Source organism: Hypanus sabinus, chromosome 10, assembly GCF_030144855.1.
Source record: "Hypanus sabinus isolate sHypSab1 chromosome 10, sHypSab1.hap1, whole genome shotgun sequence".
Taxonomy (NCBI): Eukaryota; Metazoa; Chordata; class Chondrichthyes; order Myliobatiformes; family Dasyatidae; genus Hypanus; species Hypanus sabinus.
In genome coordinates, this window is record NC_082715.1 from 110,779,094 (window position 1) to 110,805,685 (window position 26,592).

The window sequence follows — 26,592 nt, forward strand, 5'->3', positions numbered from 1 at the left end:
CCATGAAGAAGGCAAGCCAGCAGCTCCACTTTCTTAGTAGTTTGAGAGGTTTTGGCATATCATCAAAGAATCTGACAAACTTCCACTGATGTACTGTGGAAGGCATTTTTGATTGGTTGTATCTTGGCCTAATATGAAAACTCCAATGAAGAGAAATGAAGCGTCTAACAAGAGTGATGGATTTAGCCAGTTTCATCAGGAGTACAGCTGTCCTTAACATTGAGGACATCTACAAGGGGTAATGTCTAAAGAAAGCAGCATCTATCATCATAGATAACCTCCATCCGGGCCATGCCCTCTTTTTGTTGCTGCCATCAGGAGACTGAAGGTCCATGCTCAAGGTTCAACAACAGCCTTTTCCCTACTGCCAACAGGTCTTGAACTGACCTGAAAACCATAACACAACATTGGACTATTTTCCCCTTTGCTTATCTTTCTATGGTGTTATATTTTGTTGTTTATTGTGTGCATGTGTGAGTTACGGATAATTTATTTTAAATTTGTTTATGCCAACTATGCTTGTCTTCCTCTTGTAATGTATTGCGCTGCCACTGCGATATTGCAGATTGAGGCATTCATATCCTGCGTATGTATGAATGGATTCAAAATCAGCTTGGCCTTTGAAGACAGGTTAGTAGTTCAGAAGTGTTATTGCAACTACAACTCTGTGATTATCGGTGTTCTGCAAGAATCCGTGTTGGACATTCTGTTGTTTATGAAATATACAAATAATTTGGATGAAAATATAGATGGGCTAATTAGTAAGTTTGCAGACTGCATGGAGATTCACGAATAATGAAGAAGATTGTTAAAGGATGCCGCATGAAATAGACCATTTGAAAATGTGGACAAAGAAATGGCAAATGGAGTTTAATCAGGATAAGTGTGAGGTTTTGCACTTGTGAGATCAGATATAAGAGGGAAGTGTACAGAAAATGGCAGGATTCTTATGAGCATTGATGTACAGAAGAATCTTGGGGCATAAGTGCATAGCTCCCAGAAAGTGGCAACATGAGTAAATACGATGGTGAATAAGGTATATGGTGACTTGCCTCTACCAGTCAGGCTGTTAAGTGTTAAAGTCAGAAGTCATATTGCAGTTCTATAAATATTGGCTTGGCCACATTTAGTGTATTGTGTGCAGTTCTGTTTGCCACATTACAGGAAGGATGTAACGGATTTGGAGAGCATGCAGAACAAGTTGACTAGGATGTTGCCTAGAAAACAAAGTATTAGCTATAAGGAGAGGGTGGACAAATTTGAATTGTCTTTTCTGGTATATTGGAAGCTGAGGGGTATGTACAACTCAGAGGTGTGAATTGGAGAGGATGGTCTTTTTCCCAGGGTGGAAATATCAGTTACCAGAGAATGTAACTTTAATGTGAGGGGGGGGGGGGGAAGTTTGAAGGAGATTGAAGGACAAGTTATTTTATACAGAGATTTCCTGGAAAGCATTGCCAGAGGAGATGGTGGAAGCAGATACAACAGTAATGTTTAAGAGCATTTGCTCAGTCACATGACCAAGCAAGGAATAAAGTGATATGGACCTTGTGTACGTAATTGGGATCATTTAGATTAGCATGGTTGGCACCAATATTCTGGACTGATGGGTCTTATCCAGTGTTATCCTATTCTATGTAAAATTGAAGGAATTAATAAGGAATGTAGACCAAGTCTTTTTCCTGCAATAGAAATGTCAAATCCTGGAAGGTGTAGTTACATTGTGAGAGGGAGAGAGTTTAAATTGATGTTGCAAATATTTTACACACAGAGTGGTAGGATTTCAGGGGTGGTGGCGGGAGGAGGTATGATAGCAATGTTTAAGAGGCACTTAGGTAGCCACATCAAGACAATAAGACATAGGAGCAGAACTAGGCCATTTGGCCCATCGAGTCTGCTCTGCCATTCAATCATGGCTGATCCTTTCTTTTACCCTCCTCAGCCCCACTCCCCAGCAGTCTCCCCGTAACCATTGATGCCAGTCCAATCAAGAACTTATCAAGCTCTGCCTTCAATACACCCAATGACCTGGCCTCCACAGCTGCCTACAGTAACAAATTCCACAAATTCCCCACCCTCTGGCTAAAGAATTTCTCCACATCTGTTTTAAATGGACGTCCCTCTACCCTGAGGCTGTGCCCTATGGTCCTAGACTCCCCCACAATGGGAAATATCTTTTCCACATCTACCATGTCTAGGCCTTTCAACATTCAGAAGGTTTCAATGAGATTCCCCCTCGTCCGTCTAAGCTCCAGCAAATACAGCCCGGAGTTATCAAACGTTCCTCATATGATAACCCTTTCATTCCTGGAATGATCCTTGTGAACCTCCACTGAACCCTCTCCAATTCCAGCATATCTTTTCTTAGATGAGGAGCCCAAAACTGTTCACAGAGCTCAAGATGAGGCCTCACCAGTACCTTATAAAGCCTTAGCATTATATCCCTGCTCTTGTATTCCAATGTCTCTTGAAATGAATGCTAACATTGCATTTGCCTTCCTCACCACTGACTTTACTGGCAAGTTAACCTTTAGATTGTTCTGCACAAGGACTCCCAAGTCCCTTTGCAGCTCAATTTTTTGGATTTTCTCCACATTTAGAAAACTCTGCACATTTAATTCTACTACCAAAGTGCATGATGATGCATTTTCCAACATTGTATTTCATTTGCTACTTTCTTGCTTATTCTCCTAATCTGTCTAATCCTTCTGCAGCCTTCCTGTTTCCTCAACACTACCTGCCCCTCCAACAATCTTCATATCATCTGCAAACTTCGCAACTATTTATATCTAAATCATTTGATATACAGTATAAAAAGAAGCGGTCAGAACACCGACCCCTGCGGAACTCCTCTAGTCACTGGCAGCCAACCAGAAAAGGATCCTTTTATTCCCACTCGCTGCCTCCTACCAATCAGCCAATGCTCAAAGCATGTCAGTAACTTTCCTATAATACCATGGGCGCTTAACTTGGTAAGCAGCCTCATGTGTGGTACCTTGTCAAAGGCCTTTTGAAATTCCAAATATACAACATCCACTACTTCCGCTTTATCTATCCTACTTTTAATCTCCTCAAAGAATTCCAACAGGTTTGTCAGGCAGGATTTTCCCTTAAGGAAACCATGCTGACTTGGTCCTATCTTGTCCTGTGCAACCAAGTGTTTAATAACCTCATCCTTAACAATTGACTCCAAAGCCTTTCCAACCACTGAAGCCAGCCTAACTGGTCTATGGTTTCCTTTCTGCTGCCTCCCTCCTTTCTTAGACAGGGAATGGAAGGATATACATATATATAAAATATGGAGGCAACTTGTAAATTTACTACAATGGCATCTTGTTCGGCACTGATATTGTGGACTGAAGGGCCTGTACTGTTCTATGTCCTCTGCTGTGCATCTGTACTCATCTGTCTGGAAACATAAGCCCGGGAGTAGTGTCAATTTTGAGTTGCACTGGATTCACACCACTTCTCCAATGTATTGGCTCCATAAGAAGTCCTGTAAGAGATTAAGGATGTACTCCTTTACATTTCTAGAATGCTGTTAACCAAGTCAATCAGTGTATCCCAGAGACTTTTCCATATATGCTCCATTATTTTAGTCTTCATCTGAGAGCTCTGGGGAAGAACTGATATGCCACCTCTCCCCCTAGGGAGCATCACTATACTTTTCCTATCCCCCAGGTCATCCTGCAACTTTCTTGTATCAGGTGATTCTCCATATGAGACACTTGAATCCTTTCTAGGCTAATTAACCTTTTCAATGTCAATATCTGAATTGGTGCTTAATGATGATGATAATGCCATATATGTGGATTAAAAACAAAACTGTTGAAAGCACCGTCAAGATGAGGCCACACGCGGGTCGATGGAGCAATACCTTATCTCCCGCCTAGGTAGCCTCCTACCTGCCGGCATGAACATTCAACTCATAGACCTCCGTTGATACCCCTGCCCCCCCTTACCCCATCCCTATCTATAATTTTAGTCTGGTTCTCTTTCTTTCTTTTTTTCCCCCCTCACTATAATCTCCCCCCAGCCCTACCTTTCTTTCTCTTTTATTTCCCATAATTCTCCACCTTCCCCCTAGCCTATTTCCCTTCAGCCTGTCACTTCCCAGCTGTCTACTTCATCCCTCCCCCCTCTTCTTATCCCCCCTCGACCATTCCATGTTACTTCACTCCTGATGAAGAGTTCTGGCCCGAAACATCGTCACTACCTCCTCGCATAGATGCTGTCTGGCCTGCTGAGCTCTGCCAGCATTTTGTGATTTTATTTGTTGAAAGCACTTACCAGGTTAGGCAGCATCAATGGAAAGACTAACAAAGTTAATGTTCCAGCTTTAAAATTCTTTCTTTGGATCTCTTTCTGCAGGTGCCATCTCTCCAGTGCTTTGAGTATGTCCTTGTATTTTATTTCAGCTTTCCATAGCTGTAGATCTTTGAAATAATTTTCTGTGAAATTGTGCTTTGCATAGAACAAGCTATAAATATTCAAGTCTCTGAAAAGGTAAAGACAAAAGAAATAAAACATAGAACAGGCCCTTTGGCTCACAATGTTATGCTGAACTAATTAAAGTAGTAGTTTAATCCTTAGCTAACTAATTGCTTCTGCCAACACAATGTCCATATCCTTTCATTCTCTGAATATTCATGTGCCTACCTAGAAGCCTCTTGAATGTCTCAATCATATTTGCCTCCTCCACTATCATCCTAGCAGCACATTCTAGGCACCTAGCAATCGTGTGAAAAAAGAACTTGACCCGCATGTTGCCTTTGAAGTTGGTCCTTCTCACCTTTAAGTTCATGCTTTCTGGTATTAGACATTTTGACCCTTGGGAAAAGATAATGGCTGTCTACTTTATCTATGCCCTTCATATTCTTGTAAACTTCAATCAGATCTCCCCTCAGACTCTGATGCTCCAGAAAAATACACCTCAAATATGATTGGTTAGTGGTTGCTGCTCTAAAACGCATAACAACCAACAGATCATTCATTGTAGAGACAAGGAGGCGTTATATATTAAATCAATTTTCAATCTTGATTTACAAAAAGCTCCAGCAGTTTTGAAATTCAAGGGCACATGGATACAGTGGTGGAATGGGACTTAGTGCAAAGAAGTGTGGGAATAACAAGGAGAGACAAATAAATAATATAGTTCTAAATGGGTGCATGAACAGCATTACTTACGAGTATATGTGTAAACATTTGTGAAGCTACCAATGCAGTCTGCAGAATTGGGCAATAAAGCATCTGAGATCCTGGGCTTATAAGTAAAAGTAAATCATATGAAAGTAAGGAGATTTTGTTGAATCTTTATAAAACTTATTAGAGATCAGTACTCATCCATTTCTTGTAGTTTCACTATATAAAAAATATAAACAATCTGAGAAGGTGTGGATAAAGTTTACTAGATGGGTTCCAGTGACAACTGATAATTTGTAAGAACCCAATGGAGAATTCTGGAGAAGTTGTTGTTTTTGAGTAGAGAAGCTTGAAAGAAGATTTTTATGGATGTGTATAAAATTATAACTGTTTTGTATAGGGTAAATGTTTCTATTATTAATGTGCCATGTACTGGAGACAAAAAGTAATTAGATAAATCTTCAGGATCGGTGAACAAAACTTTTTTAGTCAACAAATAATTATGATCTAGAATGCACTCCCTGATGGAGGTCAAATGATAAAGATTTGTCATTTTCAAAAGGGAAATGGATAAATATTTGAAGGTAACAATATTGCAAGGATGTGAGAAGGATATAAATTAATTGGATTATTCTACAAAGAACCAAAATAGACTGAATGATTTTTATTTTTCAGATCATGGTGTCCTGATCGAACACTTTCACAAGCTCGAAAGTTTATTTCTGACTCAATGGGAGAAAAATATGCCGAGCCAGTGATTTTAAACTTGGAGACAACCTGGGAAGAAAGTGATGTGCGAACTCCTCTGATCTGCTTCCTGTCCATGGGATCAGATCCTAGCAATCAGATTGAAGGACTGGCGAAGAGGCTTGAAATTGGTAAGGATGTTGTCTAAGTAATAACTGCAAAACCCTGCAATGTGAAGAGGCAATTTATGCTTTCAGCTTCTGGATATGACCAAGCTGTGCAGAATCACACCATTATCCACGAAACATTGAGAGCAACACTAACATCCATGATTGTGTTACTAAACCACTGCGACAAAGTAAAAATAATTTCTATACATTTATATGTATTGGGAATTTGTGATGGGATGTTGCACCAACTCATCACATGCTTATAAAGTTGGTTTTGATCATTAATAATGTTGCCACAGAATGGAGCCCTCTATTTCTATACAATAATTTCTGTATTCAAAGTGTTGTAGATTAGGATATTAAAAACAACAATCTTTCCAAACCATTACAGCCTATCTCTTGAAGGTTCCTACATAATGTTATTGGGCAGTAAAATCCACTTCAATATTACAAGAAACAATTAGATAGTGAGCTAATGGAACTAAGGACAGACAAAGCAGACAGGTTTCCTGGACTCAGTGATCTGCATTTTAAGCATCCGAAAAGAAATGGCTTTATTGATAGTGAATGCAAAATAACACAATAAACAGGAGCAGTAGGCCATTCTGCCCCTCTAGTTACTCCATCATACTGCGAGGTTATAGCTGCTGATTACACTACATTTGCACGCTATTCCCATATTGCCTGATTCCTCTAACATCTAGAAATTTGTTGTAAATGAAACCATTAATGAAGTTTCAATGTCTTCTGGGGTAGAGAATTCCAAAGATTTTCTACTCTTTGGATGAAGAAATTTCTCCTCTGTTATTTCCATTACCATCTGTTTCAATGTTCTGATATGTAGATCATTGGATCCTTGCGATTTTTTCAGTTTCCAGGCTCAGTAACGTCTTCAGTAGTATTTCTTGACCAGTATTAACTTTTTTTGTTTCCTCATCTGCTCTGGATCCTTGGTTCTCCAGTATTTCTGGAAGGCTTTTTGTCTCCTTCTGTGAAGACAAACATTTTTTTGATTAATTCCTCTCCATTATAAGTTCTCTCATCATTGCCTGTATTTGATTTACTCTTGCTAATCTTTTCTGTTTTACATATCTCTGACAGTCTGCTTTAATATTTCTGGCTAATTTACTCAGATACTATAATTTCTCTCTCTATTGATCCTACTTCATTGAAACATAAAGCATTTCCAATCCTGAGCCTTGCAGAGTTTTCCTGTTGTTTGTGGCACTGGGAGCAACCAAAGATTTATACTTCGAGAACCTGCTTCTCTATCCTTGGTGATCTGAGAGGAGTTCTTTATAAATGCACCGTAAGGTTTGTGTCCGAACAAATGGCTGAGGCAGAGACTCTCATAATATTTAAAAAGCATTTGGACAAATGCTTGAATTGCCAAGGTGTATAAGGCTTTGGACCTAATGCAAGTACTTAGTTAGTTAAATGCAATGGGTGGCATATTCGTGGTGGGCCAGGTGGCCTGTTTTTATGCTGTATGACTCCATGATTTTACACACTTTCCTGGCTCCTTAAAATCTACTTGTACAACCCCATTTTTTCACTCTACCTCTGCCACTGATACCAGAGTAGATCACAACTTGTAATTCTTCAGCTTCCCCCTTCAAGATGCTGCACAATCAATAAGTTACATCCCTGAAATAAAAACAGTACTAGGATGGAACCATTGAACAAGTCAGGCAGCATCTATGGGAAGTGAGACAGAGTTATTTTTTAAATCAAAAGGTCTGTCATAATTGATAAATAAATGAAAATAATGTAAAGTTAACTTGCAGAGAAGTTAGTGGGAGGAATGTTTAGGATAGAGGGAACACATGAGATAGGTCAGGGAGCTAACTGGGGAGTTAGAGGGTGGTTATGCTTCTTTGTGTTTTAATGTGTTGCTAATAGGAGAGCTATGCAGCATGCCAAGCAGGTTCAATAGGGACAGTAAAGTCACTGCTGGTTGACACATAGAAGTGGCCAGTACTAACACAGACAGAAGGAGCAAGTTACTTAAAGTTGGAGAACTTCAGAAAGTGTTTGGAAGGTTGGAACACATCCAAACAGAAGATGGGGTACTGACTATTCCCAACAGTCATTGTTTTTATTTCAGATTTTGAGCATCTATTATTCTTTTTTTTAAAAAACAATATACCATAATCTTACTGGATTGTGAAATTATTTTCAATGAAGTGAAAGCATAAATATTGTATACAAGGAGTAGATAATTAAATCAGCATGCGTTAATCACCCATTACAATTGGCCAAACCTATTTCCTAGTGTTATTTTCTCTGCTAGGATTCATGTTCTGGACATGGTAACTTAAGGAACATGACATCCAAAACATAAATATATAAGTAAATATACTTTTAAAAAGCTACAGTTAATCCAGAATTATTTAGATATCTTCGTAGAGGATAACTGATGGCTTTTATTTCAGATTGTCGGGCAATATCCATGGGTCAGGGACAAGAAGTTCATGCCAGAAAGCTGGTGGCAATGTCCATGCAACAGGTCAGTAAAAATATTTGAAAATTGTTTCATAAAAGATAAATTTAATTTTATCTTAGCATTTTTTTCCATTTCCAGTATTCTAACAATTACAATGAACTCAAAATGTTGCTGTATAGCAAGTTAGTATGCAAGTATTTCAGTTAATTAGGGTGGCCAATGGAGTGCTCGCCTTTATTGCAAGTGTTGTAGGATATAACAGTAGTGAGGTTTTGATGCAACTTTACAGGGCAATGATAAGACCTACAAACAGAATTTATCTCTCTATTTAAGGAAGAAGAGGTTTTCATTGGAGGCAATGCAGAGTAGTTTCACTGTTGACTTGTGGGATAAAAAGGTTCTCATTCATTGAACAAGTTAGGCCTTTATACACTGGAGCTTAGGAAAATGCAAATGATCTTATTGAATCCTATAAGATTCTGAGGGGTTGACTGGGTGGCTGCTTAGATGATGTTTCCCTGATCAGAGTATCTTAAACTGGAGAGCATAGTTTCAGAACAAGCTGTTGCCCATTTAAGATGGAGGTGAAGTGAAAATGCTTCTGTCAAGCTTAGGAGTTCTCTTGCCCAGAGAGCTATGGAGGCATTGAACATATTCTATACTGAGACATTTAAACCACAAGTTATAAAGTATGTGGTGGAAGCATGAGGGGCTAATCAGTCTACTCCTACTCCTGTTTCTTAAACCCTTATGTTAAAGTAATGGGCATCCCTGCAATGAAATATTCATTCTTGTGGCTTGGCTTCATTATCAGATTTGAGTGGAAAGGGAAGATTGCTTTTGTGCCTTACGGGGTAGGATTCAGAAAACAGTAGGTGCATTACACACAAACTGCTGGAGGAACTCAGCAGGTCAGGCAGCACCCATGGAAATGAATAAACAGTTGACGTTTCAGGCTGAGACCCTTCTTCAGGACTGGAAAAGGAAGGGGAAGACGGCAGAATAAAAAGGTTGGGAGGAGGGTATCTAGAAAGTGACACATGAAGCTAGGTGGGTAGGAAAGATAAGGGGCTGGAGAGGAAGGGATCTGCTAGGAAAGGAAAGTGGACTGTAGGAGAAAGGGAAGGAGGAGGAGACCCGGGGGAGGTGATTGACAGGTGAGAAGAAGTAAAAGACTGGAGTGGGGAATAGAAGTGGGGGGGGGGGAAGAAATTGTCTTTACCAGAAGGAGAAATCGATATTCATGCCATCACGTTGGAGTCTACCCATACAGAATATAAGTTGTTGCTCCTCCACCCCGAGGGTGGCCTCATCCTCTCATAAGAGGAGGCCTTGGACTGACAGGTTGGAATGGGAATGGGAATTGAAATGTTTGGCCACTGGAAATTTCTGCTTTTGGTGGATGGAGCGGAGGTGCTCAATGAAGCAATCTCCTAATTTACAACGGGTTTCACCAATGTAAAGGAGGCTGCATCAGGAGCACCATACACAGTAGATGACCCCAGCATATTCATAGGTAAAATGTTGCCTCACCTGGAAGGACTGTTTAGGGCCTTGAATAGAGGTGAGGAAGGAGGTGTATGACTGTGCAATTTGCATTCTAAAGGTGCATTATTCTGAATTTAGACTCTCAAAATCTATCCTCGGGTTAAGGACCAAAGATCTTTCAACTCATTACATGGGCGTCTAGTTGAAGAGGTTATTACTGCGCCACAGCATCACTTGGAATACTTGTTTATCTTTCAGCCTCTAAAAGTCTAATTGCTTCCTGTCTCTCTGTCCTTTGCCACTGAATTCCTTGACTATATTTGTTTGCAGCTTGTTTTTAAAGCCAACAAGTCTGTTTTAACTCCAATGCTGCTTGTAGGTTTTCAGCCAAAAATAATATTTTAAAAATTGTACAAGAAAGGTAAGAAACATTGAAGACACAAAAGAGGCTGCTGATACTGGAAGCTGGGACAACACAATATGCTGGAAGAAATCAGCAGGTCAAGCAGCATTGGTGGAAGGAAACTGCCCTCCGATGCTGCTTAACCCACTGGAGTTCTTTCTGAAACAATGAAATAGCTATGGACAGGCAGATCTCGAAGAGAAACCTTGGGGATCCCTCCACCTGGTGCTGTTTGGTCTCCAGATGCTCAGATTAGCAACCTACTGAAGTTTTGCCTTAAACAACTCAACCTCTGTTTCTGATATTGTCCTTAAACCCACCCAAAGACAGATTCACATGCCAGCGATTTTTGTCGTGATAATTTTCTATAAACCTTTGTATATTCTGTAGTCAGCAGACAAAAATTATAGTGCTATCAATTACTGAAAGCCATTGCCATTGACATCAAACAGCCAGAATTCTGTAAAAGTGGGTACACAGAATATATTACAGATACATATTTAAGACAGCAGAATTAGGCTATTCAGCCCATCAAGTCTACTCCGCCATTTCATCATGGCTGAGATATTTGAGATATTACAGAATAATATCTAAATATATTTCATCGTAAAATTGATGGTTCTTCTTACAAATCTCATGTTTATTTGAATATGCAGTCTATAGATGCAAACAATCTTCTAATACCTCAGCCAGTGCATAGGCTAAAGGGACACCATAGTTCAATCTGATCTTGACTGATTTATGATCTTTGCCTTCATAACTTGCTCAATTGTATGCTGCTTGTGTTTTGTGTACAAGGTTGCCAAGGTTCTTCTGCACAACACTACACTTTTTCTCCATTCAGGTAATAGTCTACTTGCAAAGGCTCACTACCTCAGAACTTCCTTGCAATAAAATCTATCTGCCAAGTTTTTGTCCAGTCGCTTAATTTCTTCATGTCCTATTATGGAGTCCATAAATCATCAGCATGCCCTTCTATTTATTTTCATGTTATCTGCAAAGTTGGAAACTTAATGCTCTGCTCTTCCTTCAAGATATTAATATTTACAGTAAATAATTGAAGGCCAAGAACTGATTCTCAGGGTGCCTTGCGAGTTATGTCATTTCAGTCTGAAAAAGATCCTTTTATTCAAACTTTGTCTTTTTTGTGATAAGCAGTCTTCAAACCATGTTAACATAAATCATGAGCTCTTTTCTTATGCACTGGCTTTTTGAAAAGCCTTCCAGAAATTCAAAGCTTTGCATCTGCAGATTTCCCTCTATTAACTTCACTAACTTTACCCATAAAGAATTCCAACAAATTTGGTTAGCATGATTTCCTTTCCATAATACATGTTAACTTGGTTTGATTGCATGAAACTTTTCTTAATGATTGGCTATTTTTTTTTCCTTGTTTGACTCCAGCATTTTCTCAACAACGAATGTTAAGCTAATTGGCTTAAAGTTTCCACTTTTATCTTCCTCCTTTCTTGAATAGAGCATCGCATTCATACTTTTCCATTCTGCTAGTACCCTTTCGGAATTCAGAGTTTTCAAATTTTAAACAGTCTGTCCATAAAAACAACTTCCTTTAAAAAGCTTGGATGCAGGCCTACAGGTCCTGACAATGTGGCTGCCTTTAGCCCCATTAGTTTTTACCAAAACTTTAAATCTTCTAGTATGGCTGTCAACTCCTAATTGAAATTTGTTTTTCTGTTATCCTTGGGATATTTGCAAAGTATTTGCTTAAATTATGTAACAACACACACAAAATACTGGTGGAACACAGCAGGCCAGGCATCATCTATAGGGAAAAACGCTGTCAACGTTTCGGGCTGAGACCCTTCGTCAGGACTAACCGAAAGGAAAGATAGTAAGAGATTTGAAAGTAGTGGGGGGGAGGGGGAAATGCGAAATGATAGGAGAAGACAGGAGGGGGTGGGATGAAGCTAAAAGCTGGAAAGGTGATTGGCGAAAGTGATACAGAGCTGGAGAACGGAAAGGATCATGGGAAGGGAGGCCTCAGGGGAAAGAAAGGGGGGGGAGCACCAGAGGGAGATGGAGAACAGGCAAACAACTAAATATGTCATGGATTGGGTAAGAAAGGGAGGAGGGGCATTAACGGAAGTTAGAGAAGTCAATGTTCATGCCATCAGGTTGGAGGCTACCCAGCCAGTATTGTTCTTCCAACCTGAGTTTGGATTCATTTTGACATTAGAGGAGGCCATGGATAGACATATCAGAATGGGAATGGGATGTGGAATTAAAATGTGTGGACACTGGGAGATCCTGCTTTTTCTGGCGGACCGAGCGTAGGTGTTCAACGAAACTGTCTCCCAGTCTGCGACGGGTCTCACCAGTATATAAAAGGCCACACCGGGAGCACTGGATGCAGTATACCACACCAGCCGACTCACAGGTGAAGTGTCGCCTCACCTGGAAGGACTGTCTGGGGCCCTGAATGGTGGTGAGGGAGAAAGTGTAAGGGCAGGTGTAGCACTTGTTCCGTTTACAAGAATAAGTGCCAGGAGGGAGATTGGTGGGAAGGGATGGGGAGGACGAGTTGACAAGGGAGTCGCGTAGGGAGTGATATTGACCTCTAACTTCCATTAATGCCCCTCCTCCCCTTCTTACCCCATCCCTGACATGTTTAGTTGTTTGCCTGTTCTCCATCTCCCTCTGGTGCTCCCCCCCCTTTCTTTCCCCTGAGGCCTCCCTTCCCATGATCCTTTCCCTTCTCCTGCTCTGTATCACTTTCGCCAATCACCTTTCCAGCTTTTAGCTTCATCCCACCCCCTCCGGTCTTCTCCTATCATTTCGCATTTCCCCCTCCCCCCACTACTTTCAAATCTCTTACTATCTTTCCTTTCGGTTAGTCCTGACGAAGGGTCTCGGCCCAAAACGTCGACATCGCTTCTCTCTATAGATGCTGCCTGGCCTGCTGTGTTCCACCAGCATTTTGTGTGTGTCGTTTGAATTTCCAGCATCTGCAGATTTCCTCATGTTTGCTGTTTAAATTATATGTTTTGTTTAAATCATTGTTTCCTGGTCTCGTTCTCCCAGGGTACTTTCTTCCTGTGTTTATATCCAATAACATCTTTAGTTTTGTTTGATGTTATTTACCATATTACTGCCATAATTAATTTTCTCCATTCTATTATCTTTTTAGCCTTCCATTGCTCGTTCTAGGGGAAAAAAAAACCCATGTCCTTAATCTATTTTTAGCTTTTGCAATTCTGAACATTTTGGTTTAGTCAAAGTGTCATAGAATACTACAGCATATAAACAATCACGTTGGCCTATCTAGTCCATTCCAAACTATTTATCTGCCTAGTCCCATTGACCTGCACCTGCAGCATAGCCCTCCATAACCCTCCCATCCATGTACTTATTTAAATTTTTCTTAAATGTTAAAATGTTTACATATCACCAACAGCTGATGTTAGTAACACACGCAAAATGCTGGAGGAACTCAGCAAGCCAGGTAGCACCTATGGAAAAAAGTACAGTCAATGCTTCGGGCCGAAACCTTTTGGCAGGGAATGTCAAAGGGTTCCGGCCCAAAACACCAACTGAACTTTTTTCCATAGATGCTGCCTGGCCTGCTGGGTTCCTCCAGCATTTTGTGTGTGTTGTTTGGATTTCCGGCACCTGCAGATTTTCTCTAGTTTAACAGCTGATGTTAAGCAGGAACTCAAGGCACTGAATGCTGCCATGAGCAAAGAAAAAACAGCTACACTGAATCTTTCAAATCATCGTTGGCATTTCAATCAGGCTTGTTTGTAAAATCTGTGCCCAGTTATCTTCAGCATATAACCTGCAGCACCAGGGGTCCCAACACACTCAACCACTGCGATACTATGATTAGGAAAGCCTACCATTCCATATCTAGACTGCATTTCGAGAAATCTGATCAGGTGGCTGTCTTATAGTACAGAGAACTGGGTTTGCATAATCACAACAAGATAGATTGTGAGCTGTCCATCTTAGACTGCAGAACCATTCATTTGGATGGAAGCTGTCCTTGAGCCTGGTGGTACATGTTTTCAAGCTTTTGATTCTTCTGTCCAGTGCGAGGGGTAAGAAGAGAAAATGTCTGGAGTGTGTAGGAGTTTTGATGATGCTAGCTGCTTTACTGAGACAGCAAGAAATGTAGTCCATGAAGGGGACAGTTTTTGGGATGTGCTGAACAAATATTTGCCACTGATTTACAAGAGACTTTTTCTTTAGCCTGTTTTTCCCAGTTTACTTTAGAAACTCTTCCTTAATACTTTTTTAATTGCTCCTACTTAAGCTGAAGACAGGAAACTGATTTTTTCACCCTCTAGTAGTAGTGATCACAAGATCCTGGAGGCTCCTTAATGCTATAGTAACATTAAATATAATGTAGCATTTCCCTATCTACATTTCCTTTTCTTGCAATGGTTATCAAGATTAATGTGCTGAATTAATATATAAGTATTAATTGCATGTTTGTGTTAATGTCTGTTATATATTAGATGTACCATATAGTTGTTACAGTAGCTTTAAGTTAAATGCACCTACACAATTCACTTAACTAACAAGAGAACATATTTTAATAGCATTGTGAACGGATATTGCTAGTCTGTGTTAGTTAAAGCCTTAAATAAAGGATGTCTTAGTTAAAATTGATTTCAGCTTGAATAGACAGTGCCTATAAAAAGTATTCACGCTCCCAAGGAAGTTTTCATGCTTTATTGTTTTACAACATTGAATCGAAGTGGTTTTAATTTGGCTGTTTTGACACTGATCAACAGAGAAAGACTCCTTTGTGTCAAAATGAAAACAGATCTCTACAAAGTGATCTAAATTAATTACAAACATGAAACACAAAAAAATTATTGTATAAATATTCATCCCCCTTTAAAATGACTCACCAAATCATCACTAATGCAGCCAATTGGTTTTAGAAGTCACATAATTAGTTAAATAGCAATCTGTTTTTGCAGACCTGTGTGCAGTCAAGGTGCTCTGATTGACTGGAGTAAAATACACCTGTATCTGGGAAGTCTATTGCTGGTGAGTCAGTATCTTGGCAAAACTACACCTTGAAGACAAAAGAAGACTCCTAGCAACGCCATGAAAAGATTATTAAAAAGCCCAAGTCAGGAGATGGATACAAGAACATTTCCAAGTCACTGAATATCCCTTGGAGAACAGTGAAGTCAATCATCAAGGAATGGAAAGAATATGGCACAGCTGTAAATCAGCTGAGAGCAGGCTGTCCTGAAAATCTGAGTGACTGTGCAAGAAGGAGACTAGTGAGGGAGGCCACCAAAAGCCCTATTACAGCTCTGGAGGAGTTACGAGCTTCAGTGGCTGAGATGGAAGAGACTGCGCACACAATAACTGTTGTCTGGGTGCTTCACCAGTCACAGCTTTATGGGACAGTGGCAATGAGAAAGCTACTGTTGAAAAAAAACTCACATAAAATCTCAACTAGTGTTTGCCATAAGGCATGTAGCTGACTCTGAAGTCAGCTGGAAGAAGGTTCTATGGTCTGATGAAACCAAAAATGTGCTTTTTACCCATCAAAATGCTATGTTTGGCAGAAGCCAAACACTGCGCATCATCAAAAACACACATTCCTAAAACAAAAATAAAATAAAAAAAGCACACCATTCTGTGAAACGTCGAGGTGGCTCCATCATGCTGTGGGGATGCTTCATTGGAAGACTTGTGAAGGAAGAGGGTAAAATAAATGCAGCTAAGTACAGGGAAATCCTGAAGGAAACCCTGAAGCAGTCTGCGACAGGAGAAGACAATCACTCCAAGCATAAAGCCAAAGCTACACAGGAATGGCTTAAAAACAACAAAGTTAATGCCCTGGAGTGGCCAAGTCAGAGTCCAATCCAATTGAGAATTTGTGGTTGGACTTGAAAAAGCTATTCACTCATGATCCCCATGCAATCTGACAGAGCTTCAGCAGTTTTGTAAAGAATGGGGAAAAACTACAGTGTCCAGATGTGCAAAGCTGATAGAGACCTATTCACACAGACTCAAGGCTGTAACTTCTGCCAAAGGTGCATCGACTAAATACTGACTTGAAGGGGGTGAATCAAACAACTATTTTGTGTATTATATTTGTTATTAATCTTGATAATTTTGTAGAGATTTGTTTTCACTTTGACACAAAGTCTTTTTTGTTGATCAGTATAAAAAAAAACAAATAAACCCAAGGTTGTAAAACAATAAAACATGAAAACGTCAAGGGGGTGAATACATTTTATAGGCACTGTATATTTGACATAGGAGCTTAAAAGACACCCACAGATACTGTCCAGGAAGCTTACAACTCTAACCTAGCCATAATACAGACCCATCTAGTTAGGATTAGTGAGGAAGTCTGCAAATAATTCAGTAGGATATCGTCTGTTTGGAGATGAGGGCAAAGAAATAAGAGATGGAACTTAAACCAGACAAGTGTGAGGTGTTGCAATTTGGGAGATGGAATGCAAAAGGTAAGTATATAATAAATGGCAAGGCTGTCTCACGTACTGATGTACAGAGGGATCTTCAGGTGTAACTTCCCTGAAAATAGCAATATTTAGTTAGTATGGTAAAGAAAGTGTACGACAGTAAGAAGTTAGCGCCAATGAACAATGTGGCAAAGGGCAACATCCTACAGTTCCTGAAACTACTTTCACTTCTTTTCTGTCTTCTTTCTCCTTCAAATTGTGTTCTGCTACTGTTGGAGCCTGTGGTGACATGTTTTTGGGCTGATTGAGTGATCTGACACTTTGGTATCTCTGAGGATGTTTGTTGAGATTTCTGGCAAAGCAGGAGGCGGCCCCAAAACCAAGAACCCACGATCAGCTCCATTTCTCACCGATTAAAGTATAGAGGAATACTGAAATCATTGAGGCGTGAGCAGAAGATTGCCGTCTGTGAGCCTCTGGCTTGCTGATGCTGGAGGATGGTATCTGCATGTGACAGTCTCACTCGCCCTCTCACTCACAGCGCCCATAGGAAGGTCCCTGCGTTCAAACGGTGTCTCTGTTCCTCTCGCTCAAGGCTGCCGGGAGGTTGGGTTGGAGTCCTGGGTCTTGGGCAAGGCTTAATCCACGTGGTTTGTAGATTGGACTCTGTAGTTCACATTATGATGTGCTTCAAGTTTCTGGTCACTCCAGTTTCTGTTGCTACTCCAGGTGATTTAAATCGGGGCGGCCTGCAGATGACAAACAACACAGAGCTAGATCAAAATAAACTGAGCAGAACTGAATATGCCCGGACTCTTTCAAATTTGTGTTTTATAATCTCCGTTTTTTGCTCTTTTTTTACATTTTTACTATTTGTGCAATTTTCTTTAGAACATGGCATGTTTGATGTTTTTCTTTGAACAGGTTCTAGGGTTTTCTTTGTTTCATGGCTGTCTGTGGGAAGACAAGTCTCAGGGTTGTATACTGCATATGTACTTTGATAATAGATGTACTTTGAATCTCTGAATCTTATTTGCCTTCATCAATCGGGAGTGTGTACAAAAGTTGACAAGTCATATTGCAGCTGTATAGTTTGATGGATCAGAATATTGCTTGTCATTCTGTTCATGCAACAAAAGAAGGATGTGTTTGCTTTGCAGAGGGTACAAAAGAGGTTCACCAGGATATTCCCTGAATCAAAATGTTAGGTTTAACGAGAAGTTGCACAAATTTGGATTGTTTTCTCATGAACTTCAGAGACTGAGGGAAGACTGATAGATATTTATAAAATTATCAAAGGATTACACAGAGAAGGTAGCTAGAGTCTTTTCCCCAGAGTGAAATGGTCGAATAATTGTGGGCATAGCTTTCTGGTGAGAGTGGGAAAGTTTAAAGGTGATTTACAAGGTGTATTTTTTTTACACAGAGAGTGATAGATGCCTGGAGTATGCTGACAGGGGAGATTACAGAAGAAAGTACAACTGCGACATTTAAGAGGCACTTAGATTGGAACATGAATAAGTAGGGAATGGAGGGATATCGAGCATGTGCAGGCAGATGGTATTAGTTCAAATTAAAATCATAGTTGGTACAGACATCACGGGCCAAAGGGCCATTTTGTGTGCTGTGCTATTCTATGTTCTATTTTCTTCTTATGCTTCGGACTTCCAGGAATTGCATGTCTTTCTGGTTACTGGACTCTCTGACGGTGGTGTCTGAAAAGAGGATGCTGTCCAAGTTGCATGCCATCTTGGACAATGACTCCCATCCACTCCATAACCTACCGGTTGGGCACAGGAGTACATTCAGCCAGAGACTCATTCCACCGAGATGTAACACTGAGTGGAATAGGAAGTTATTCCTGCCTGTGGCCATCAAACTTTACAACTCCTCCTCGGAGTGTCAGACACCCTGAGCCAATAGGCGGGTCCTGGATTTATTTTTTCCTTTTGGCATGATTAACTTATTATTATTTAATTATCTATGGTTTTATATTGCTATATTTCTTCACTATTCTTGGTGGTGTGGCTGTAACGAAACCCAATTTCCCTCGGGATCAATAAAGTATGTCTGTCTGTGCTATTACACTGACCATAAAGCAACCATTTACTTACAAAATGAATATAACAGGAACACCACAACAGTTTTCCAGTCCTACATATTACAATGCATGTATATGTTTATTCTTACCAAAATGAAAATAGTGTTTATTAACAATCATAGGTGATATTATGGCTTCTGCTTGGGGAATTTGTAATCTGTAGGAACTTTGTGAGCTTGGATAAACTAACTCTTGTTTTTCATATTTCAGGGTGGATGGGTCTTACTGCAAAACTGCCACTTAGGTCTGGAGTTTATGGATGAGCTGTTGGAGACCCTCACAACAAGTGAGAATGTGAATGAATCTTTCCGAGTATGGATCACCACTGAACCACATCCGAAGTTTCCCATCACACTGCTACAGGTCAGTGTTTGTGCTGCACATTGAAAAGTGAGTGATTTGCAACCATGCTTTCCTTATGGGCCTTTAGCTTAGAAGTGTTGCAGGAATTTATCTTCTAAATTTTTGCTTCTCTTTGGGCTGGATTTCTTGACTGAAATCTTCAAAATCTTTGTGAAACTTGTTACCTAGAACTCCAATCATATCTTTTCCTGGATTGAGGAGATTGAGGCAAAGTCCTCCACTTTTTAATTCTGTTATCGAATGTTTTGCAGTTAGTTATTGCGCTCACATGGTTATACTTAAAAAGCCGGCAGTGACCTGTCTCCTTCATCCATTGAACTCCTTGAAGTGATTAGTTCATTTTGTAAGGAAGACTTGGCAAAGGCAGATTGGGAGAATCTGCTTGCAAGCAAGCCCACATCTGCACTGTCAGAAGCATCAGAGGAAAAATAAAGAGAGTTCAAGGCCAACTTGATCCTGCCATGAATTCCCTTCTGGTCAAGATGGCGTCTGCGTACATTGCTCCTTCAGTCAACGTCTTCTGGTTAGATCATGAAACCATATATTTCACTTCTTTTATGTCTCTTAAATTTGTTTTTCCATCTTGGGTGTGATTGTGGAACTGTTGAAGCCTCTGATTTGCTGTTTGAAAATTGTTTGGGTGTTCTATTGTTCTGCAGTCTCTCAGAGGCTTCCGGGAGACAGGCAGCGTGTGCGAACCTCATGGTGGGCAGGCTGCGGAACGGGGTGCAAGTGATGTTTGACTCCATCTCGCCAATTAAAGCTTCCACTATACACCAATTAAAGCAACGAGGGAGATTGAAACATCGAGGCGAATGCAGAAGTTTGGGGATTGTTGGGGTGTTCCATTGCTCTGCAGTCTCCGAGAGGATTCCGGGAGACAGAGGCAGCGTGTGCAAACCTCACGATGGGCAGGCTGCAGGATGGGGCGCAAGCTGATGTTTAAGTCCATTTCGCCTATTAAAGCCTCCGCTGTGTGCTGATTAAAGTGGCAAGGGAGGCAAATGCAGAGGGTGAGCACCAGCTGCCTGACTTTTGATGGATCTGCTACCATAGAGGGGCGAGCCTGCCACTGTGCCTGGAGAATGTTATGCAGGGCTTTTGCATTTTGAATATGGACTTGAACTATGGACTTTTTTTCAGTCTTATGTTTTTATACTCTGTGTTTCTCACCCGATCTTTCTCGTTCCTTTGCACGGGAGGAGGGGTTTGGGGTTGATATGCCTGCTCCATTTCTGGTCATTCTTCTTGTGCAGAAAGGGGGGATTTGGGGGTTGATGAGCATGCTGCCTTTCTTTGGTTTCTTGGTTTCATGGCTACCCAGAGGAGAGGAATTTCAGGGTTATATACTTTGATAATATATGAACCTTTGAACCTGAAGATGACAACTATAGGAATCCCTGTATGTGTAGGAATATTAAAGTTGAATAAAGAGGGAAAAATAAGTAACTAATAAATATAGGGAACTATTGATGGGCGTAAATATGAAAAGGCTGGGGAAATTAGGAGTAATCATGAAAAATCACTGACAGACGTGATTAAGGTAAATCTAAAGATGTACTCTAAGTACATTAAAAGCAAAAAAATAACTAAGGAAAAGAGGCCTATTAGGTGCAACAGGGGCAATCTACATGGTGCCAGAAGGTAAGATCCTAAATAAGACAGATTATAAAGGAGTAAAATTAGACCATTTGGCCCGTTGAGTTTGATCTGCCATTTAATCATGGCTGATTTATTTTTCTCAACCTTATTCTGTCACCTTCTCTCCATAACTCATAATTCCACTACAGTGTAGTAGTTAGTACAATGTTGTTACAACTCAGGGCATTGGAGTTTGAAGTTCAATTCCGATAGCATCTGCAAGGAGTCTGCATGTCCTCCCCAAGGAATGTGTGGGTTTTCTCTGGGTATTCTGCTTTCTTCCCACAGTCCAAAGACCTACTGATTCATAGGTTAGATGGTCATTGTAAATTGTCCCATGATTAGGCTAGGGTTGAATCAGGGATTGCTGAGACAGCCTCCAATCAAGAGTCTATCAATCTCTGCTTTAAGTACACCCAATGACTTGGTCTCCATGATCCTCTGTGGCAATGAATTCCACAGATCTATAACTGTCTGGCTGAAGAAATTCATCATCATCTCACTTGTGTATAAGATGATGAGAGGCATTGATCATGTGGATAGTTGGAGGCTTTTTCCCAGGGCTGAAATGGCTAATATGAGAGGGCACAGTTTTAAGGTCCTTGGAAGCAGGTACAGAGGAGATGTCAGGGGTAAGTTTTTTACGCAGAGGGTGGTGAGTGCATGGAATGGACTGCTGGCAACAGTGGTGGAGGCGGATACAATAGGGTCTTTTAAGAGGTTCCTGGATAGGTACCTGGAACTCAGAAAAATAGAGTGACCTTTTCGAAGCTGCAACTTTTTATCTTTTTCTGGCCAGGGTTGTGAGAGAGCAGGTAGATAGGGCTCCTTCTCCCATCCTCTATGCCACGTGGAGGGAGCACTGCCAGGGAAAGAGAGCCAAGTAGGGCATTAAGGGAGAAGGGTCACTGTCTAAGCCATCCCCAAATAAGGGTCCTTCTGTCCTCCACAAGATTCATCCCATTCCACTTAGGTTTGTTGGGTGTCCTCCAACCCATGTTGTTGGGTGTAAAGTTTCAGGGTAATAGCTGTGCTCCCGGTGCAGCAGAATGGTGCAGCTAGTAGAGCAGTGGACTAACAGCTCTACTGACTTGAGTTCAACCCTGACCTTCAGTGATATTTGATTGGAGTTTGCATGTTGTTATATAGATAGATGGATAGATAGATACTTTTTGATCCCAAAGGAAATTGCAGAGTCACTGTAGCATTACAAGTGCACAGATGTACAAATATAGAAAAGAAGAAAAGAAAGAATAAAAAATAAATTACCACAAACAGTCTAACAGGAGGGGGTCATCACTTCCCCGGCTATAGTTTGACTCATTATAGAGCCTAATGGCCGAGGGTAAGAATGACCTCGTATAACGCTCTTTGATGCACTGCAGTTGTCTTAATCTATTACTAAAAGTGCTTCTCTGTTCAGCCAAGCTGGCATGCGGAGGGTGAGAAACATTGCCCAGAACTGCCAGGATTTTCCACAGGGTCCTTTGTCCTATCATGGCCTCCAGTGTGTTCAGTTTGATTCCAATAACAGAGCCAGCCTTTCTAATCAGTTTATTGAGCCTGTTGGCATCACCCGTGTTGATGCCATTGCCCCAGTGCACTATTGCATAGAAGATTGTACTGGCAACAACAGACTGGCAGAACATGTGAAGGAGAGACCTGCATACTCTAAAGGACCTCGGTCTCATCAGGAAGAAGAGGCAACTCTGGCCCTTCTTGTGCACAACATCTGTATTGGTGTTGCACTCATCCAGGTACACTTCCAGGTACTTGTAGGTCCTCACCACATCCACGTCCTCACCGTCAATAGTAATAGGGAGCACTGCAGGCTTAGTCTTCCTAAAGTCCATCATCATTTCCTTTGTCTTACTGATGTTGAGCTGCAGATGATTCAGCTTGCACCATTTGACAAAGTCCTCCACCAGGCCCTGTATCCATCTTCCCGTTCCTTTATACACCCAACTATTGCTGAGTCATCAGAGAACGTGATAGTTTCTAGTGGTGAGTACTACTGTACCACTGTTAATTGCTACTGGTTTGTACATGAGTGGCAGAAAATAGTAGTAGTTGATGAAAATGTGGGGAGAATAGAATTACATTATAAATAGGTGTTTTATGATCGGCATACACACTAAAAATTTGGAATGACGATGTCACGATTCTGTATGATCTGGAGGGAATATGAGAATGTGCATGTGAGAAGCCTCAGGTGTACTTTCAAGTATTTTTGATCTTTTATTGGGCTCTGTCTGTTTACTATTTAAGAGCATATGAAACAAATCATGCCATTTAGCTTCATGTCCCTGCTCTGCCGTTAAGAAATGTCATGTCTACAAATTAAATTATTTACCACTTTTGAAAAAAAATCAGGAAGACCTTGATAAATGGATGGCATTACCAATAACATTAGTAAGTAGAGTAAATACTATAAAAATGAATATATTCCCTAGACTACAATATTTATATCAATCATTACCAATACAATTACCCCAGAAGTTTATCAAGAGTTAAACAAATATGTGAGGAAGTTTCTCTGGAAAGGTAAGATGTCAAGAATATTGTTGGAAAAATTGACATGGAAATTTGATCTAGGAGGGTTACAACTTCCAAATTTTAAGAATTATTATAAAGCAAATCAACTTAGATTTATTGCATCTTTTTTCGAGAAAGATAAACCGGCATGGATTAGAATAGAACTAGATAAAATAGGAGAAAACGTACCAGAAGATTTTATATATAAATGGGAATCTAAATGGATACAGGAAAAGAAAGAATCTCCTATATTAAAACATTTGATTGACTTATGGAATAAGATAAATGTTGATGATGAGACAAAAAAATCTTTATTAGCAAAGAGATCTTTAATTCAAAATAGACTTATTACTTTTACAGTGGACAGTCAACTTTTATATAATTGGTTTCAAAAAGGGATTAGATATATAGGTGATTGTTTTGAAGGAGGTATATTAATGTCATTTGATCAATTAAAGAATAAATATAAAGTATGAAATAACACTTTTTTTTGTTACTTTCAACTAAGGGCTTATTTAAGAGAAAAATTAGGTCAAACAATGTTATTGCCAAAATCTAATGAAATAGAAATTTTAATTCAAAAAGGAAAGATTAAAAAATTTATAACTTGTATGTATAATTTAATTCAAAAACAGGCAATTAAACAAGGAGTCCATAAGTCAAGACAAAAATGGGAAAGTGATTTGAATATTAAAATTGAAGAAACAAATTGGTCAAGACTATGTCTTGATAGTATGACAAATACAATAAATGTTCAGTTAAGATTAGTGCAATATAATTTTCTACATCAATTATATATTACACCGCAAAAAATAAATAAATTAAATCCAAATTTATCTGATCAGTGTTTCCGATGTAACCAAGAAACTGGTACTTTTTTACATTCTATGTGGTCTTGTTCTAAAATTCAACCTTTTTGGACAAATTTAAGACTTTTACTGGAACAAGTTACAAGAACACAACTTCCTCATAATCCAATATTACTCTTACTAGGTGATATTGAAGGGATAAAACCGAAACTCAAACTAAATAAATATCAGAAATAATTCATAAAAATTGCACTGGCAGTAGCCAAAAAGGCTATTGCAGTTACTTGGAAATCGGATACATATTTAAGTATAGATTGTTGGAAGAAAGAAATTTATGGCTGTATTCCACTAGAAAAAATTACTTATAATTTAAGAGATAAATATGAAACATTTCTGAAAATTTGGTGCCCTTATTTACAAAAGACAGGACTAAATATATAGGTGCTCTGAAGATGAAACAATTGGTTACTTGTGGAAAGAAATAAATATATATACTAAAGTTATTACGAACTCCATGGAGCATGTGGGGATCTTCCGATATCCAGGTACTCTTGCTTTTTTCTTTCTTTCTTTCTTTCTCTTTTTTTTCTATAGGGAAGTTAGGGGGGAGGAGTTAAGGGGAGGGGGGAAGGGTTATATACATTTTTTTCTATACTTTACTCTGCAATCACTTAAAAAAGCAATAAAAAAAGTTTTCCAAAAAAAAGGTCATGTCATATTTTTAATCACATTGCCATTTTCTTGCATCAGCCTCATTATCCCATTGCGTTTATACTGGCTTTCAAAGGTGCAGTCCTCTCTGTCCCATTTTACCTATCTTTATTTTTCTGTGTACTACAATCTCTTCTCTGTCACATGCCTGTCATTTGCCACCCAACCATACCGGGGCAGTTTACAGAGGTCCTTCAGCGTACAGGAATATATTTGGGGTGTGTGAGGAAACTCAATCATATTCAATTATACTTACCCTGAAGAATGTCAGGGTGTCAGAGAGATAGGAACAAACAAACTGGGAATTGGAAGAACAAAAAGAGGCAGTGAAATCCCCTTGACAAGTAGGATTAAGGAGAATCCCAAGGAAACTTGTACCCGGTCTTTATACCAAGGAAAGTGAATCAAAAACTAGAGGGCATAGGTTTAAGGTGAAAGGGATAATTTCCTCACACAGAAGGTAGTGTAAGTGAAATGAACTGCCAAAGAAAATGTTTGAGACAAGTACAATAACAGCATTTAAAAAGACACTTGTACAGGCACAAGGATGGGTAAGATTCAGAGGGACATGGACCAAATGCATGCAAGTGGACCAGCTTAGATGGGTATCTTGGTCAGCACAGACAAGTGAGGCTGAATAGCCTGCTTCTAGGCTGTATTCCTCTGACTCTCAACTCCCATTACAAAATGTATGAATAAATCTTCAACTCACCATAGACTTTGCCTTGGCTCTCTTCGTACCTCCTCCTTTTTGCAGCTAAAGTATCTTTGATCTCTAGCCTTTCCTAGTTCAGATGAAAGATCATCAACCTGAAACATTAAATTTGTTTCCCTCTCCACAGTTGCTGTCTAACCTGCTGATCATTTCCTTTACACTCATTAATGAAATCTAATTGTTTATTAATAAGCCAGTAGATTGCCACTGATCTCCATTACCTATTTTACAGACATCCATCAAGTTCACCAATGAACCACCTCAGGGAGTGCGTGCAGGACTCAAACGAACATTTACTGGGATCACACAAGACCAAATAGAATATTCCAACCTGCCCATGTGGAAACCACTACTATATGCAGTTGCCTTCCTGCATACCACTGTCCAGGTAATTGAGGCCACAATCAACTGTAACCATGTATTCCTGAACTACACTTATTGGGTGTGATTTGTCCTATCACTGAAGCATGAGATTTCATACTGTGGAACTTAGCACATGATATTAACTATGTGCACATGACAAAGAGTTTCATGTGAGATGATTAAGCCTAGGTCTGGGTAGATAGGGTAGATGCAATTATTGTCCGTAAAATTTGATCTTCCTGGAATCACGTTAGAAGCAAGTGTTTGAAATGCCAATTGTGTTGGCCCCTTCTGACTCATAAATGTAACTACATTCCCTCAAATTGACCCCATTCATGTCAGACTAAACAGACATCTTGCTGCCGAGGGCAGCCACTAATACATTCTGAAGCTACTGACTTCACATGCTCTATTGTGTTGTTCAAAATCTTTCAAAGTGTATTATACCCACTTGTAAATGTAATTCAGATTTCAGAGATTGAGGTGGGGGTGCAATTCATAAATTTGGAATTTACCTAGACTGATGGGAGACACAAGAAAGAGGTTGCTAGTGTCTCAGGTCATTGGCCCTGAAGGAAACATTATTCAAGCATTATAGA

General features: G+C 39.8%; 1 protein-coding gene across 1 annotated transcript in view; it reads left to right on the forward strand.

Moving 5' to 3' along the window:
• LOC132401347 (dynein axonemal heavy chain 8-like) overlaps nucleotides 1–26,592 on the forward strand; it is a 674,688-nt gene that overhangs the window by 612,912 nt on the left and 35,184 nt on the right. Inside the window, exons 80-83 of the mRNA XM_059983476.1 lie at nucleotides 5,818–6,020; nucleotides 8,435–8,508; nucleotides 19,067–19,219; nucleotides 25,863–26,018. Coding sequence (XP_059839459.1) covers nucleotides 5,818–6,020; nucleotides 8,435–8,508; nucleotides 19,067–19,219; nucleotides 25,863–26,018 — 586 coding nt within the window. The remainder of the gene's footprint in view (nucleotides 1–5,817; nucleotides 6,021–8,434; nucleotides 8,509–19,066; nucleotides 19,220–25,862; nucleotides 26,019–26,592) is intronic.